The sequence below is a fragment of the Jaculus jaculus genome, chromosome 4, assembly GCF_020740685.1.
Source record: "Jaculus jaculus isolate mJacJac1 chromosome 4, mJacJac1.mat.Y.cur, whole genome shotgun sequence".
NCBI lineage: Eukaryota > Metazoa > Chordata > Mammalia > Rodentia > Dipodidae > Jaculus > Jaculus jaculus.
Genome location: NC_059105.1, coordinates 26,440,397 through 26,458,378, shown reverse-complemented (window position 1 = coordinate 26,458,378; position 17,982 = coordinate 26,440,397). Strand labels below are relative to the sequence as shown.

The window sequence follows — 17,982 nt, the reverse complement described above, 5'->3', positions numbered from 1 at the left end:
TCTCCATCAGCTGGAATGAGCCTCATTATGATTGACCTTGGTCATAACTTCCTTCTATTTATTTATTTTTTGTTAACAATATTCTACATGGATCAGAGAATTTGAAATAAAAATGTATAGGAAACAATTATACAATAAGATCTTTCTATACATAATAGAATTTTTAAATTTTTTCTGTGTGTGAGAGAAAAAGAGATAGAGTGATAGAAGGAAAGAATATGGGCACACAGGGGCCTCTCGCTGCTGCCAATTAACACCAGACACTTCTGCCACTTGGTGCTTTAAGCATATGCGAGTGGCTTGAGAATTGAACCCAGGTTATCAGATATTGCAAGCAAGTGTCTTTAATCATTGAGCCATCCTTCTAGACCAACAACAACAAAAAATCTTTTAACCTCAAGCTTTATTTAAAGAATTTCTTCAAAAGTTCCGAGGTACTTCACTATAAATAATTATATTCTGAAAACATACACAGGGGTGATTGTGGGAAGGAATGACACCTCTCTATTGTGATGTGTGAGGCTGGCAGGTGTTAAGATAGCTGAGTGCAGGAGATATTGTGGACAAGAGGAAGAAAAGCACAACTCTTAATTCTGTACAGCTGTCAAATCAGTATGAAATTCCAATATGAATGGTCCATTTCCTAAAGTTCTCTACAAAAGTTCTCTTATAAAATAAAAATCGAAATTGACTTGAAAATCCAGAGGTTATAGAATATAAGAAAGAAACTTGGTGAAGGGCAAACTTACCAAACTGAGTATCTTTCCTGGAATGATCCTTGCATTTGTGATTCTGAACACATTTAGTAAATGCTTCATCACTGTGGTTATAGTTATGAAGTTAGCAAGATAATGGTGATCATCTTTCCTATTAAAGCCTACCTGTGACACTGTGATCATGAACACTTTGAACAATCCTTGTATGCCAACAGTTGTCTAATCACTGTACTTGAATCAATTGTTTAATTCCTCAAATTGGTATTAGAGTGTAAATGCAATTATTATTCCCATTTGACAGATGGAAAACTAAGGGTCAGAGTGTCCCAGTGAGTGTGTCACTTAAACGCAAGCAGTTTCATTGTAGAAGCTGTGCTCTTGACTTTTGAAGTTTTTTGCATGTATAATATTCAAGAGTGTTTAAGAGTATACTCACATATGACATAAAATACACATGTTTTTCTTTTTTATTTTGAGACTGGTTGTATATGAAGCCAAAGTCCATTCATATTATATATATAATTTCTACTTTAAATGAGAAAAATATTATCAAATAATATTGTAGTTTAATTTCTACAGCCAGCAGATGTGGGGCAAATATCTCTCTGTTCTTTATGGTTGAATCCTGTACATCTCCATATTGATGTCTAGCTCTCAGTATCTCAGAAGGTAACTATATTTGGTTACTAGAGATGCAGTTAAATTTATATGAGCTCATTGCAGTTAACCTTGTCCAATTTGGCTGGGGTAGAAAGAGATTAAGATACTGAAATCTACATAACAAAACCCTATGAAGATAAGGGAAGACCACACACATCTTCAAAGCAAAACAAGCCTAATGAAATCAATCTGCCCATACTAAGATCTTGGCCTTGTGTGTGTGTGTGTGCGTGCATGTGTGTGTGTGTGTGTGTGTGTGTGTGTGTGTGTGCAGAAGGGATAGACATGTATTCCTATGCATATAGAGGTCAGACCTGGCAATAATAGATTTTGCTTGTCTTGAGATGGGCACTCTCTCACTAGTGTAGAATTAACTCTATTAGGCTAGACTGGCTGATGGAGGAGCAGCAGGGATCCATCTGGCTATGCTTCCCCTGCATTTAGGATTACAAGTATGAGATGCCATGCAGAGTTTTTGTTGTTGTTTGTTTTGTTTTGTTTTTAAACATATGTTGAACTCATTTACTCTTCTGCTTGCATGTTTGCATGGTGTGCCATTATCACCAGCTCAGATCCTGGCCTTTTTGACCTCCAGATCTTCTGCTGGTTTAAGCCACATGGTCTGTGTGGTTTGTTGTTAAACCAAACCAACACTTATGCAACTGGTCAGAAATGGTAGCCATACTCAATATTTGAAAACTAAAAGCTGAATGCTTGGGATAGTTAAAGGTGGAAGAGTTACACTGGTCGTTAATACATTCACTGGACAAAATTATTTGCTGGCTTGATAGCCTGTGTGTGTGTGTGTGTGTGTGTGTGTGTGTGTGTGTGTGTGTGTGTAATGACAGTAGATGAGTTGAGATTACCCTAGGTTGTGTTGGTTGCAAGAACAAGAGCAGGTTGAAGACAGTGTAAAGAGCAGTTGATGTTCATCAGTGTTGTTTTTTTTTTTTTTCTTTCTTTTATCATTTAAAAAGGCTGAAGAAGGCTACTGGCAACCTTAGTATTGGGTTCACAGAGGCGAATATCTGGTGAACTGCATGAATTTGAAATCGTGAGTCTGTTGCTATTTTGTTTTCAGGTAGTGTTCCCTGAGTTAGCTGTCATTGATTAATTAGATAGCTTTGAAATGAATGCTGATTGCTTATTTGTAAGCAGGCCTATAGAACTGTTACTAATTGACTAGGTGACTTTGAAGCTAGTTCTTGAATTTGTTATGGATATAGAGCTGGAAATCTTTTCCTAGGAGAATGAAAACAAATTCATCTATAAGTGGCAATACCTCTTACTTGTGTAGACATTATACTCATCACTTGATACCGATGTCTCCAACTATAAGTGGGTATTTTCAAATCTTACAGGTTTAGTATGGAAGGCACTGAATGAGTCAGTGTATATAACATAAATGTCATAGGGTTTATACAAATGAAAGATATCATTAATCACTGTGATTTCATTCCAGTACTGCCTGCTTTACTGCCATAGTCTGCTACTGCTCACAATGAAAGGCACATACAGTGAGGGTCTTTTGCACAATAACTGAAGGAGACAAGAACCAGAAAGAGAAAGTGATTGCATGTGCATGGACTAGCCCAGGAAATACACAAAGGACACAACTTACATTGTTTACATCAGTCGTTGACCTGAAAGTAAAGACTAATTGGCATTGAACAGTCTGGTTATATTGATTTTAGAGCCATATTCCTACATTCACTTCCTAAAATATATAGGTTATACAAACATTTAGATATATTTCTACTTAAAGTATATTAGGGGACATTTTGGAATGATGGAAGTGTTCCATATCCTAATTGGAATATCAGTAACTAAGATATCACATACATAATTTCCATTCAGCCTCAGATTGGTGCATTTTTGGGGAAAAGAGTTTTCAAGGTAGGGTTTCACTCTAGCCCAGGCTGACCTGGAATTCTCTGTGGTCTTAGGCTAGCCTTGAACTCATAGAAATCCTCCTACCTCAGTCTCTCAGAGTTCTGGGATTAAAGGTGTGTGCTAACACGTCAGCATATTGCATGTTACTCTGTGTAATTTTTTTTTTAAATTTTTATTAACATTTTCCATGATTATAAAATATATCCCATGGTAATTCCCTCCCTCCCTAACGCTTCACGAATTTGCGTATCATCCTTGTGCAGGGGCCATGCTAATCTTCTCTGTATCGTTCCAATTTTAGTATATGTGCTGCCGAAGCGATTTATATGATAGTAAAATAAAAATCATTGACACATCAAAAGACCCCTTTAAAATAGCCTGTGGGGGGGGGGGTCAAGGGGAAAGTGCTTATTTTATATTTTTATGATTTTTTAACACAGTGCTACTTGATTTATTATATGGAGTGCCATTGCAATGAGAAAGGATGTACTTGAACATTTATCTCTTTAGTAATAATGTTAGTGATAATATATATGTTTAATTATTTTATGACTTTAATTCCTGCTATTAATAGTTTTGTGTGTTCTTGAGTATTAGACTTTTACAAGTTTTTTCCATATTCTTTTCACTTTTCACATGATGCTGTTCACAGTAGCAAGGCTTTTTATTAACTTTTTTTACAAGCTTAATATGGAAGGCTTTCATCAGTAAAGTTAGGTTAAGTTGTCTTGTGTTAACATCCCCCAAATCTCATCCATATCTCATCACATCTGTATCTGGCTTCTAATCTCTATTCTTAGTCAGGGGGGTGGAAGTGCTGCTCATCATACTTATGTTGGGACCCACTATAACCTCATAACCCCAAATCAACTAATGCTGTTGTTGCTTTCTGTCATAGGGAAAGGGACTGCTATAAGGTACCTGTTCTAAACTAAAGGGGTCATGTAAACATGTGGTGGGTATTTCATGTCCTTTCCTCTCACAACTCTTGGACTACCAGTCATTATGTGACCTCACATCAGGGCACGCATGGGGGCCAAGAGGTGCATACCAACTCAAAAGGAGGAACATTAGAAAAAAATTGGCAAATGGCCTTGGTTACTTCTTCATCTTTCAAATAAATGCCAACATGACTTTGGCGTTAGACAAAATTGTTTACCTGTCTGAACTTGACTTTAGCTCTTTTTAATCTGTTAACATGGGTTAAATGTCTCTGTTTTCTTTTCTCTACAATGGACATATAATAGTATTCTTCTTTTTTTGGAGAGGGAGGTGTTTGTGTGTGTGTGTGTGTGCGTATGTGTGTGTGTATATGTGTGTCCATATGTGTGAATATGAGCCATGGCTTATGTGTGGAGGTAAGAAGTACAATTTCAGGTGTGGCCCTTACCTTCTACGTTGTTTGAGGAAAGATCTCTCATTATTCACCATTACATTTGACAGACTGTCTGGCTCACAAGTTTCTAGTAGACTCCCCTACCTTAACTTCCTTTTTCAATGTAGGTATGTTAGGTTTACAGATAACCAAGGAAACAAGCTTATTAAGTCATCTTACTTAATGATGAGTGACAGGAAGGAAACCAAAGAAGTTGACTTGTTTCTTGACACCCGTGGAAATAGTTGAACTCTGATATTTCAAGGCTTGACAAAGTAGATTAATTCTCATTCATGGACTATCTGGCAAGAGGGTCCTAACTGATGGATTTTCTTATTCATGGGCTATCCCAGGAGAAGATCCTAACTGATGGTTTTTCTCCATATGGTTCAGCATCCCAGGCTCCTTCTATTTTGTACCTTTCCATCAAACTCTGCCTACAGCCTGAAAATGGGGAAGTTATTTAGAAGATTATGTGGATCACTTGAGACTTCTCTCATGATGTCCTGGCTACAACTTAACCATATTGACACAGTTGACCTCAATGCTGGCTCTGTGCCCATGAGAAAAAAGAAATAAGGTTCACAGAGCAGTCTCTGTTTCTGTGATGAGGTTGTAAGAGAGGAATTTGGAAAAATCACATCTGAATCATTGTTGCACTAGATTTTAAAGTGGGATAATGACATCAGGACACAGTCAGACAAATAATCCAAGCCAGAGAAAACAGAGAGTCGAGTCAAGAACATGTGGCACCATTATATTAACAGGAAGGCCACTATAGGTGCTTCACGTTTTTCTGCTGATATCTATACATTTATTATGATGAGAGGAAACAGGAGGTTCCTGAATCAAAGCTCAAATGCTATGTTTATTCACAGAGAATCTAGTTATTTTCCATGCTCCGAATTCCTACCTTGAAGAAAGCAGTGAGAGCCAGTGTGAACAATGGGAATGTGAACCGTGGAAAGGAACCCCACTATGAAAGTCATTTCTACACTAGTGGCAAATGTTCAGGGAGAAGGAGAGGTGAAGAGAGAGGCAGAGACAGAGTGAAAGGGGGGAGGGGAAGAGAAAGAGAGAAAGAGGGGATGAGACAGCAAGTGAATGAAAAATGATAGGTCACCAAGTTACATTAAAACAAACAAGCAATTATGCTCTGAAATATAAACAGATCCCTAGAAAGGAAGGGAAAACCCTCCAGGTTTATAAATGCTTTAAAGGAAATTTATTAAATCTCTCCAGAAGTCTTACCCCTGGGGTTACTATCCAACCCGTGTTCAACTGAAGTATCCATACTCTGTCTGGAATGCCTAGAAAAAAAAAAAAAAAAAACCATGAAAATTATTCAAGGAGCCTATAAAGAAAGAATGGTAAAGTATGAGTTTGATCGACAAGCCATATGGAGCCTTTACACCTCAAAGAGAGGCTTAGAATTTCTTTTAGTACACTGGGAATTTTTGGCTAGAAGCAAGAGAAACTCAAGATATAACTCAACCTTTATTGACTCTGTCAGTATGAGAAGTTGTGCTGAGTGTGGTAAGAGTGCTAGTGAGGACATTAATAAAGAAGTTGCATAGAATGATGTTCTCTACCAGGTTGGCAATGGTTAAGAGATACAGAAAAAGGGAGAGTGGGACTAGAGGTACTGGGTGAGGGTTGGGCATGGACGTGGGGTTGGGGAGAACACAGCTATTTCCATCGCAGTTTACCTTGTTTGTTATTGTTGCAAAGGTATGTCTAGTCTGTGTATTATGAGGTACTAATTTGATGAGGATTAGGAAAATCAGTAGAGAAATAATCAAATCTCTGTTTGCATATTACATCTGACATGCAGTAGATTGGCCACTAAAAACAGGTGGCACCAGAAGTTTAAAAGTTTCATGTTTAAAGAGCAGTGAGAAAGAATCATAACACAAAGATGTAGGAAGCCAAGACTGGCCAGAGGCATTGCTGGAAGCACTTGTATTATAGCCCCAGAAAAAGCCATCATTCAGCTAGAGGGTGCTACTTAATAAAGGACAGGGCCACAAGTGGTCATTATCCACTCCTTCTCTTGTAGCTCATTACATCCTGCAGGTGCTTTTCTCTGGATGTTTATGGGCAGATGCCAGAGGGCTAGGAATCCCAGGAGATGGGGCTAAATGGGATAGCACATGGAGCAGATAAGGTGAGGACAAATCAGGAGCATAGTTCTAATTGCAGGGAAACCACCCAGATCTCTTTAAGGAGCCAAAGATGGAGGTAAACGTGGACATGAGATGCCAATATAGAATTCCTCGGTATGTAGGCATTATTTGGTATGAAGAACTAATATTAGTTCAGCTCTTCCTTTGTGCTAGCCAATGTACTAGTATTACATGTGCAAGATTAGCTCACTTCAAACAAAGCCATTTGTTAAATACTGCAACTTCACTGCACAATCTGGGCAACTGCAACACAATAAAATAAAGCTATTTGTTCAAGGACACACAGCTATTAAGTAGCCGATCCAGGAATGAAGCAAGTGTACTTTTACCAATGACAGAGACCATCATTTCACACCACTTCTCAACTGAGAGAACCAAGTGCTAAAGCAGTGTGCATTGGGTCACATTTATAATTTCGTACACTCTTCCCTCTCTTTTACTTTTTATACTTCTTTGAAGGAAAACAATTTTGACAAGAATTCATCAGAGAAGTTATTCCAAATTTTAATGTCCCAGTTTGGGTATTACTTTTGATTAAGGCTGTTTGCGGACTAGAATATTAGTAACCCACATATTCCCTCTACCTCAAAAAGAGTAGACTCACTTTTATCTTGGGAACAAAGCTTGATAGAAATGCTTTTTTTTTTTTTTTTTGCATTTCTTAATTCATGAAACATTTATCTTCGAGTCAGGTTTTGTTATAGCAGCACAAATGTGGTCCGTCAGCACTTCCATTATAACCCCACACTTCCAGCGCTTTGCAAGAGTGCCTCAGAGACTCTCCTTTGAATTAAAACTTGGCACGCAGGATTTGAATCTGAAAAGTGCATTTTCTTTACCAATTAATCAAATAGTTTAGAGACTCAAGTTAGGAGGAAACAAAATGCAAAACTTCATTAGTGCCAAAAAGTAGCTTAAGACAGTTTACCAATTTAAAACTTTGTAGTATTATTAACATTCAGTATGCAAATATAATATGTCACCATATACTACTTTTCAAAGAAACTTGATTATAAATGTCTCTACACAAACCAGTATCACTTATTACACCACACGCTCTGTCCACTTGGCTTTTTAAGTAATTTCTTTCTACTTTGGGGATTTAGGTATTTTGAACTTCTCAGCATAATTTGTTTTAAAGTTGTAACAGTTTCAAAAACTGAATGTGAATAGCTAAGAGGAGGTACGCAGATCCTCAGAGAATATAGCAATTTTTTAATGTATTTTTTGTGGAATTTAAAATTTATGTGGGGGGAGTTTGCCTCCTGTGAATAGGGACTAAGTAGCATGCATTGGTTTTGCAAATGGACACTTGAAACTCAACTTGCTGAATTCAGGGGAAATCCTGAGGACTCAACAGAGCTTAGTTAGAAAGGGCTTCTGATAACAATGATGGAACAGAACAAACTGCCTTGAACATATTATTTTGTATCTTTCTTTCAAACTATGAAGGGCTACAAGGAAGTGAATGGCAGTTGATCTGCACTTTTCCTTTACTCTGCAGTCTCCCTTTCCAGCCATATTTTGCTAGAAACATGTTGAGACCTCCACCTGGGAACTTGCTCTCTAGGTTTTCTTTCTCCAGATATCTGTCAAGAGTCTTTGTTCAGACCTTACATTTTGAGTGAGGCCAGAGGGGGCCACTCTGCTCTGTAGTGGTTTGCTCACAGCTCCTGTACCCCCTGAACGTCTGCAGATAAATGAACAACATCAAACACACACAAAGTTATTCACCTTCAGTTTATGGTACACTGCTCAAAAAAGGGACATGTGTGTGAGGCTTAAATATATACTTGTTAGGGGAGAAGAAAACTGGGAGCAGGGGACAATTTCAAAGGGGTGGTATATAAATTTTAGGGAAGTTGATTGGGCCCAAAGAACAAACACAGCTTTACAAATGATTTTCTTTGGAAATTGTAGGAGATACAATGGCTGTGATAAAGTCTTCCTCAGTATAGTGATGTCACTCAGTCTCCCTTCCTGTGATATCAGCTAGTATTACTTGGATAATGAGATTCCAGACAGGAGGTCTGACAGTAGCTGTAAAACTTTTAGAAGAGCTTCTTAAGTCAGAATAAGGAACTCCAGAGGGGGCCACTCTTCAGGGAGGGTGATAATCAGAGATCCCCGAATTCTGGGACTGTTTCTAGTGAGCCTACCAAAGCAGCACACAGTAGGTAACCACATTCTGACCACAATGTGCCTCAGTACCAAACTAATAATATTTGTAATCTTATCCTTTTCTTCCTTGCACACTTCTCCACTAACACACTTTTTGCTTTTTTAACACATATTTTCCTCCCTGTACATAGCATCCATGATCAGAAAGTTCTTTGCTTCATTTTTGATGTATGTAGTTGTAAAATGCCAATGTATATATTCCATAATGTATACATCTAGCAATATGAACTCTAAGCTTTGAAAATTGTGATCCTATAACTTGAAAAGGAAAAAAGAAAATAAATTAATTCAAGCCCCCAGTTCAGTATGGGTTTAGATGCTTTAGATGCTATGCTTAGCATAATTGCTAACCGAGCCACTGAGGTCAAGTTCACCACAGCTCAGACAGGAAAGGAGGATCTCTGCTTGGCAGCCATACCGCCCTGTCCAATCATGCCTCATTCTGAGTGATACTTATAGGCAAAAATTAATCTCCTCTATAGTGAGAATGCACTGCTACTATGTAGTTAAAAGTTTCTTTAAGGCTTAAATAAAACTAACCTTCCACTCCTTTTCAGGCATCAACTTCAATTTATTTGGTTGTATTTCTTCTTTGTCTTCCTAGGGAAAATGTGAACACTCACTGTATGGCCACATGCATTCCATAAACGATGCCACCTTCATTCCTCAGGTGAGTTGAGCTCTCTCAATAAACACTTAGAAATTTTTATATGTGGAATTCATTTTTGTGAAACTATTTTCTATGGTGAAATAATAACTTTAATAGTTAATAGGAAAAGAAGGAAAACAAATGGATGAATCAATTACAAACAGTGGAAAATGTGTAAAAAAATAAGGGAGAGGCTGCAGAGCTTTAAAACTCTCTCTCACACACACACACACACACACACATACACAATATATAATTCTATTGTACACAGCTACACTTCAGTATCTATGTTCTCTAGAGCTTTAGGTCCAGGTTAGGCTTCAAAAAAGTCGAAAAGGTTCACACCACAATTACTTAATTCAGTTCTGGGGATTTAACCCAAGACCTGTTCATGCTGGCCTACCTTGACCTGGTCCTTTCAATCAGTACAGTTTTTATATAGCTCAGGGTGGCTTTGAACTCTTCTTGATGATGATACTGGTCTGAAACTACTGATCTTCCTTCCTAGGCTTCTAAAGTACTGACATATCTAGGCTGTAAAATACCAATGTATATATTCCAAAATACTGTACACATCTAACAATATTAATTTTAAACTTTGAAAATTGTCAAATTGTTAAAACTTTGAAAACTTGGGCTGCAGGCCTATGCCGCCATGCTTGACCACACTGTCTTATCCACAATAATGCAGAATCATAAATGTAATTAAAACACTAAAAAGGAAATCTGAGGAATTAAAGAAGAACTAAAAATATAGACTTTCATTCATTTACAGCATGTAAATCGATAACAAAATTATTATATTTGCAGCCAGAGGTATTAAGATGTATGGATGATTTTTCATACCATGCAAACTGCTAAAAATTGCTTTTTGTTGCTAAGCTAATTGAAGATGTCTTTAAAAGGGCTTAGATAATAATCATGAAACGATGATTTACGCTTGTACCTTCTCAGATGAAAGTGGATCAACTATGATGAATGACCTCTTGAGCCCTCAAACCCCATAATTTAATTATATCTAATGTTTTAATCTGTGTTTAAGTTCCCAACAGAGAGAAAGTCCTATTTCCATATTCTTCTTCTTATCCAATTACCTAAAAAGGAAGCCTGATGGGTTACTTATATCCAACATCAAAATGACAGAATAGTCAAAATTCTGTTACTATCGTGCTATTATCATTCTTCTAGGAAGAGAGGAAATGTTGATTGCTTCAACTGAAATTGTGCTGGTGTCATTGCCAGTCCTGAAAATTTTAACGATGGGCTCAACCATAATTATATTGTAACAGATTTGCCTTTGTAAGGAACATTTCCATTTAATTGACTGTCATGCACCAATTAGTTGAAAAATATTATATTACAGATTGGACCTACATACCAAGTAAAATTTTATTTCTAGCTGCATATAGAGATATTTAAGCACCATGGGCACACATAGTATAGGATATTTATGATAAAATTTTATTAGTGGCTCATACAGCTTCTCATGCACTAGGAATGTTAAGTGGAAGCTGAAATGAAGTAAACTTAACACTTTGTTAAGTCAGGCATTTTATTTTGGTAAAGAAAGTCACAGCTGAAAAAGACACAAGACTTCACATTCCAAATAGTAATATTAATTCACATACCAATACCCAAATTAGATCTATTGAATGGGCAATCAAGAGAGACACACATTAATTTTACATGCTTCTAAGGGCAACATGAGGACATTAGGTTCAGGTGTCCAATGTCAAAGTGAGTGATGTCTTTTTGTCTACACATTTTGTTCATACAAAAAGGACTGTTTGGGTACTGCTTGAACTTAACTCCACAAAAAGCCATCTCAGAAGTTTTTATTAATTTAGATATCCTCCACTGCAAGTATTTATCAAGCATTAAGAAAATTGTGTTTCTTGTTATGATGATGATTAAATTTTGGTCACTTGTATTAATTGTTTGGAAAATATGTCTTATATCACCTGCTTGTTAAGAGATATTACAGCAGTGTTGAGACCATAGACATGGTATTGTGATAAGGATCACTCTCAAACAAGTGTCAAGACAGTGATAACAGATGTGCTAGATAGTGCAGAGCTAGCAGACAGGTAATAAATAGCACTATCCTAGCTAATTACTTGACTCCTCTGGAGAAAGGCCTTCATTTTACATTATTACCTAAGAGTGATTAAGTCCTATACATGAACACAAGTTTAGGAAAATTCTGCCATTTTGATATTTGCAATCATAAGTTACAAGAGTAAAATACAACATAACAGTCTAGCAACTAAAATTCACAGAAACAGATATACAATATTCAGTATTTAGCTATGGACTTGTATGTTGAATTTTATTTCTCTATTTATATACAAGAGTGTTGATGTCCTTGTTTCTGACTACTTCTTCTATTGGAAGTCAGTATTTTTTCACCTATTTTTCAAGTGTTCTATAATGAAACACTTCAAGGAAATATGAAAATCTTTAAACTAGCCATATGAAGAAAAACCAAAAACGAAGATAACAACAATTTCTGGGAAAATGCAAAAATCTGGGGAGATGCAAAAAATGTAATGCAGTGAAAGATATTTAAGAAAAACCTATTCAGCATATTAATTTGTGAATGTCTGTCTAAAGCAGAAAACCAAACAAGGTGCTCCTGACACAGAGCATTTTCTCTGGCTATCATGTTTCAGGAAATTAACCTATGCTGGACTTCAGTTAGCCACTTCCGAAGCTCTTGTCAGATTTCTTTCCATCTTACCTGAAATATTGATTTGCATTTTAGTTCCAACTTGAAATTGATCATGTAAACAGTTTGTATTCCCTAGACATACCAATATGTTTATCACTTCTTTGACTACAATTGACCTTTTTCACTACCCACTGGAATTTTATTTTCTTCTTTTTAAATTGTTTCCCTTTACTTACTTGCAAGCAGAGAGATAGAAGAGAGGCAGACAGAGAAAACAAGTTTACCAGGGTTTTAAGCCACTGCAAACAGACTTTAGATGCGTATACCACTTTGTGCATCTGGCCCCATGTGGGCACTGAGGAATCAAACTTAGTTCATTAGCCTTTGCTGAGTATCTCTCCAGCCTTAACTTACTTCTTGATCAAGAATGTTCTATGGTAGTTTATCTAATTAACTTTCTTAATCTTTGCATACTGATGACACTTTTTTTTTTTCATTCTGATACTCTCTTCCTGATACTACCACTGAGAGAACATTCTAATCTCCCTCAAATAGTTACCCATTATAGGGCCATCTTTACCTATGCTTTATGGTAAGGTCTTTACTATGTAAAGTTAAGTTTTCTATTATGTGTCTGCAGGTAGATTTGCTTCTGTTGTTTTTGTCCAGAGTCAACATGCTTTCTGGCCTTCCTACAATTTATTAAAGTAATTATAAATTATTAAAGTTCAGGAAGTTCAGGCATCATTTCTTAAAATATGATTTTCATGTCAATTTCTGCTAGATTTCCCTTTAGAAACTTCCATGCCTACCTTCTAATATCTCCTATGCTTCAATCTCAGTTTCACATCCTAGCTAGTTACAGCTTTATTTTATTTTTCATTAACACTTTCCCTTGTAACTCCATTTTATTTTTAAAATTCCTATTGAGCTGGTGTGGTGGCACACACCTTTAATCCCAGCACTAGGGAGGCAGAGGTAGAAGGATCGCCATGAGTTCGAGGCCACTCTGAGAATGCTGAGTGAATTCCAGGTCAGCCTGAGCTAGAGTAAGACACTACCTTGAAGAACCAAAAAAAAAAAAAAAAAAAAAAAAAAAAAAAAAAAAAAAATTCCTATTGAAATTTTGTATGTTAGTTACTCTATTTCTTTTCTAATGACTTTTAGGAATATTTCTGATTATTTGAGAAAGAGAAAGAAAGATTGTGTATGGGCATGCCAGGGCCTCCTGCCACTGCACACCTACTTTAGATGCATGTGCCACTTTGTGCACTTATGAGGTTTATGAGGATACTGGCAATGGAACCCAGATTGTAAGGCTTTGCAAGCAAGCACCTTTAACTGCTGAGCCTTCTCCCCAGCCCTAATAACTGTATTTTTATTAATTTTTTGAACTCTCTTGTACCAGTTTTATTGTCTTATTTGATTTCTGCTTCTGTGTTAATTTCTATTTAAAATACTTTAATCTGTGTTTTCTGTATTCAGTGGCAAAGATTTTAATGCATTACTAAAATCAAGTCACTTGAAGTTGCTCTTGATTTCCGTCTGTTACCTCCAGCAGCTCATCCTCTAATGTAGCCACTCTTGGCTTTATCATCACTTACACAGTCTTCGCTCTTGAGTACTGAGAAGTGACATACCCATGGTCACCCTCCCCACCAACTGTGCTAGACCCTGTGTCACCTGACTGCATTACTAAACTGCATTAATACATGTGGAATTCTGCTCTCAAGCAGATTCTTTTCCACATTCCTCTCACTGAACCTGTAAAGCTTCATTTTTTTGTCTGAATGCTACTGATTTCCAAGTAAGTCTCACTCTGACCTCAGATTCACGATTACTACTTTGTATCACTGCATAAATAGCTATCAGACATTTCATTTAAATACATTAAAAGTAAATCACATGTTTTTCTTTCATTTCACTAGTTTCTTTTCTTGCGAGCTTAGTAAATATCACCCTGTTCATCCTGATGTGGAAGCAGGGGCATGAGTCATAGTTAGCAAATGTCTTGGGGCTTTTGTCTATTTACACAATTCACACATTTTTTTCACCCTGCAATTCAATGAAAATAAATGAGAAAAGGATATTTCCAATTTTGTCTGACTCACTATCTGCAGCTCCTAACACTGGTTATTTCATAAATTTAATATTCTCGTGAGGAAATGAATAAATGAACTCAGAGCTCTGAACAAATTATAAACACAAGGCATTTATTACAGCATTGTGTCATTGCAACCTGTTTATTGCAATGCTATTGATATTTCAAGTTACATGGATTTGGAGCTACTAAACTTTTAATTATATGATTATTTTAGCCATAGGAAAGCTCTCTGACATCATAGTGTCCTCTGCTTTTGAGGATTGGGTACAATTCCCCATTTGCAATTATATTTGTTTACAAAGTACCATTTTCACTCTGGATTTTTCATTCAGAAGATATATTTATTCCACATGATATAAATAACACAACCATAAAACTGTAGTACATACTTAGCCTCTTAAAATTTTAATTATCATATTATTCTAAATAAAGTATGTAACTATTAAATACTAAATCTAAATGCTACTAAGAATATGTGGTTAAGTAGAAGTATTTTGTCAGTGTCATATCAGGATGTGCCAGGTAATTAACAGTAAGTTATGAGTTTTAAATTTTGCCAGAGTTCATCCTACTAAAGCATTGATTTCATTCCTTTTCATTTTAAAGTTTTATTTTATTTTATTTTATTTTATTTTATTTTATTTTATTTTATTGCAAGCAGAGAGATACACACAGTGAAAATTAGCATGCCAGGGCCTGTGGCCAATGTTATTGCCTTCCAGATATATATGCAGCACTTTGTGCATCTGACTTTATGTGGGTACTGAGGGATTGAACCCAGGTTGTTAGGCTTTTCAGGCAAGTGACTTAACTGAGACATCTCTCCTTATTATCTTTTCTTTAAACCATCGCTAAAAATTTATCTCTATTTGCCTACTTCAAAAATGGTATCTTCATTCTATTTTGACAAAGGAAACTTTTCATTTCCTATTCCAACTTTTTCTGTTTGTTTTTCTTTTGTTGTTCTTATTAATCATACCTCAATACAATCAGAAAGTTCTTATTTGCAATATTTGAGCATTTTACATAAAACTATCTAGGTTATGTATTGGATTTCTGAAGAACACATAATGTCATTCAGTATTTATACAATAAAAATTACTTTTTTGTTTACTTCTTTAGCAATCCAACTTAATGTCAGCTACCATTTAGCTGGACCAATGATATTGGTATTTGATGTCAGCTCTTCTTTATTATTGTATCTACATGATGCATAAGCCAAAAGTGCATGTGTGTTGAAAACAGTAAAACAGGTCCTGGTCCTCTAGCAAAACTGGAAACAATAGCAGAAAAGAAGATTTATGGACATTATTTCAATACTTGAAAATATGCATGAATTAATTTTCAATAATTTTATCGTTCCACTACATGAAATAACATTTTCTAGTTGAAAATGAGACAGTTTAAGAAAAGTGACTAAAAGTTTGTATAATCCTATATCCAAAATTTAATTTAAAAATTACAAAATAAATAAATATGTTGAGGTCTTCATTTTTTATTTCTAATTTGCTTTGTTCTTAGAAGTCTAACACCACAAATAACATCCAAAAGTAGTGCCTTTGAAGCTATATCACACAACCCCTTAATGGTAACTTAAGTAGCTCCTATAGTTAGATATTGGGGTTTTTATATAATTGTCATTTTCTTGATAGGTACGTGAAATTTAGAAGCAATATGACTACCTCATATTTCATATTTTCTCTTTGATTATCAAGTTAATAATTGGTTTTCTACTCATCATGGTTTAATAACTTTGGCATCTATTGAAGTAAGATATTTGAAGTCAAGGGAGGGATTTGGTGGCCATAAGGTGCAGGAGACCAGAGGTCCACTGACTCCAGTTTGAGTCCTTGTCCAAGTTATCCAAGAACTGAGAATGTGGAAGTAGAGAAGGGTAAACTTTGAATTATGAGTTTTATTTCAAAAAAAGATAGAGTTTCCCTTGCATCCCCAGGAAAGACATCTCTTCTTTTTTTTTTTTTTTTTCAAATTTTTGTTTATTTATTTGAGAGCAACAGACAGAGAGAGAAAGAGGCAGAGAGAGAGAGGGAATGGGTGCTCAGGGCCTCCAGCCACTACAAACGAACTTCAGATGTATGTACACCCTTGTGCATCTGGATAACATGGTCCTGGGGGATTGAGCCTTGAACCGGGGTCTTTAGGCTTCACAGGCAAGCACTGAACCAGTAAGCAATCTCTCCAGCCCAAGACATCTCTTTAAGTCACACATACACACACACACACACACACATCACACAGACACACACACACACAGAAAGCAAAGCAGGTGAGCCCAAGCCAAAATATTCCCCTCATATGGATGGGCAAGGAGGATTAATAGAGTGTGAGGGGCTCAGAGCTTAAAGAAAGATCATACATGTAGCAAACAGGAAAGCACCCCAAAACAAAATAGGTGAGTACTAGGCAAAAAGAAATCTTCTCCTTTCCCAGGAAACAGAGGAAATTCCCCCTTTATATTGGGAAAGAGCCAAGAGCTGATCAAAGGGGTCAAGAAGCTAGTGCCAAGAGGTAGGAAGAAGGCTTACACACACTTGCCGTGCCTCTTTATATGGAGCTAACATGCAGTTAGGGTGAGCCTCATTCTCAGACTCAGGCATGGAAAGAAGGGACCTGACTGACTGGTGGGCTCAAGAGGCTGACTCAGAAAGGGTCACCCCACTGGTGTGCTGAGCCAGGGAAAATGTGACAAAGTTGGAGGCTATTGCTAAAGAATTACTGCTTGCAGCCATTTTTTTTATGAGCTTGAATGAGACCCTGGTTCTGGTCATGTGAAGGCAGGCAAGGTGGCATCCATGTTTTTCTTAGGGCTCTGTCCCTGAAAAAGTCTTGTCTTCATAGACCCTTATCCTGGTAAGAACCAGAGACAGGAAATAAGCAAAAAACATTTGAAGAGTCAGTACTATCTATCAATAATAAGCCATTGTAAAAATGAGTAATGAGGACTAGAGAGATGGCTTAGCGATTAAGGAGTTTGCCTGATAAGCCTAAGGATGCATGTTTGACTATCTAGTTCCCATGTCAGCCAGATGCACAAGGTGATACAAGCACACAAGGTTACACATGCACACAAGGTGGCACACATGTCTGGAATTTGATTACAGTGGCTGAAGTCCCTGAAATGCAAATTTTCTCTCTCTCTCCTTCTCTCTCTTTCACTTGGTCTTACTCTCTTGCACTAAAAACAAGAAAAAGCAAGTCTGTTGGGCTTTCCTCAAAAATAAAAAATAAAAAATAAATAAATTAGTAATGAGATGGTATAAGATGGAGCCTTTACTGGAAGAGTAAGGCAGAGGCACTTGGAGAAGATGTTATTTAGGAAAACTATGCACAGATTGAAGGAAAAGAACCCATCAAGGCCAAGCTTTCTTATGGAGATACCATGTTGGAAGGCAAGAATGACGAAACCAGAACACTTGGAGAGGACTAGGATTTAATTAGCACATGGTGAAATAATTATCACTGGTACTTTAAGTTATTCTTACTGGTTAAACATATAGTGTTTACCATTTTAAAATAACCTTGTGGC

At 36.6% G+C, this 17,982-nt stretch overlaps 1 protein-coding gene and 1 non-coding gene across 3 annotated transcripts in view; one reads left to right on the top strand and one right to left on the bottom strand.

Annotated features, from left to right (window-relative positions):
- The window catches only part of Spag16 (sperm associated antigen 16), a 901,897-nt gene that overhangs the window by 646,631 nt on the left and 237,284 nt on the right, over positions 1-17,982 (top strand). For both annotated transcript variants that reach the window (XM_045148110.1, XM_004653697.2), the window contains one exon: positions 9,616-9,681. In XM_045148110.1, coding sequence (XP_045004045.1) covers positions 9,616-9,681 — 66 coding nt within the window. The remainder of the gene's footprint in view (positions 1-9,615; positions 9,682-17,982) is intronic.
- On the bottom strand, positions 3,488-3,590 carry LOC123460419. The gene has a single exon (XR_006636984.1). It is a non-coding gene; the product is annotated as a U6 spliceosomal RNA (small nuclear RNA).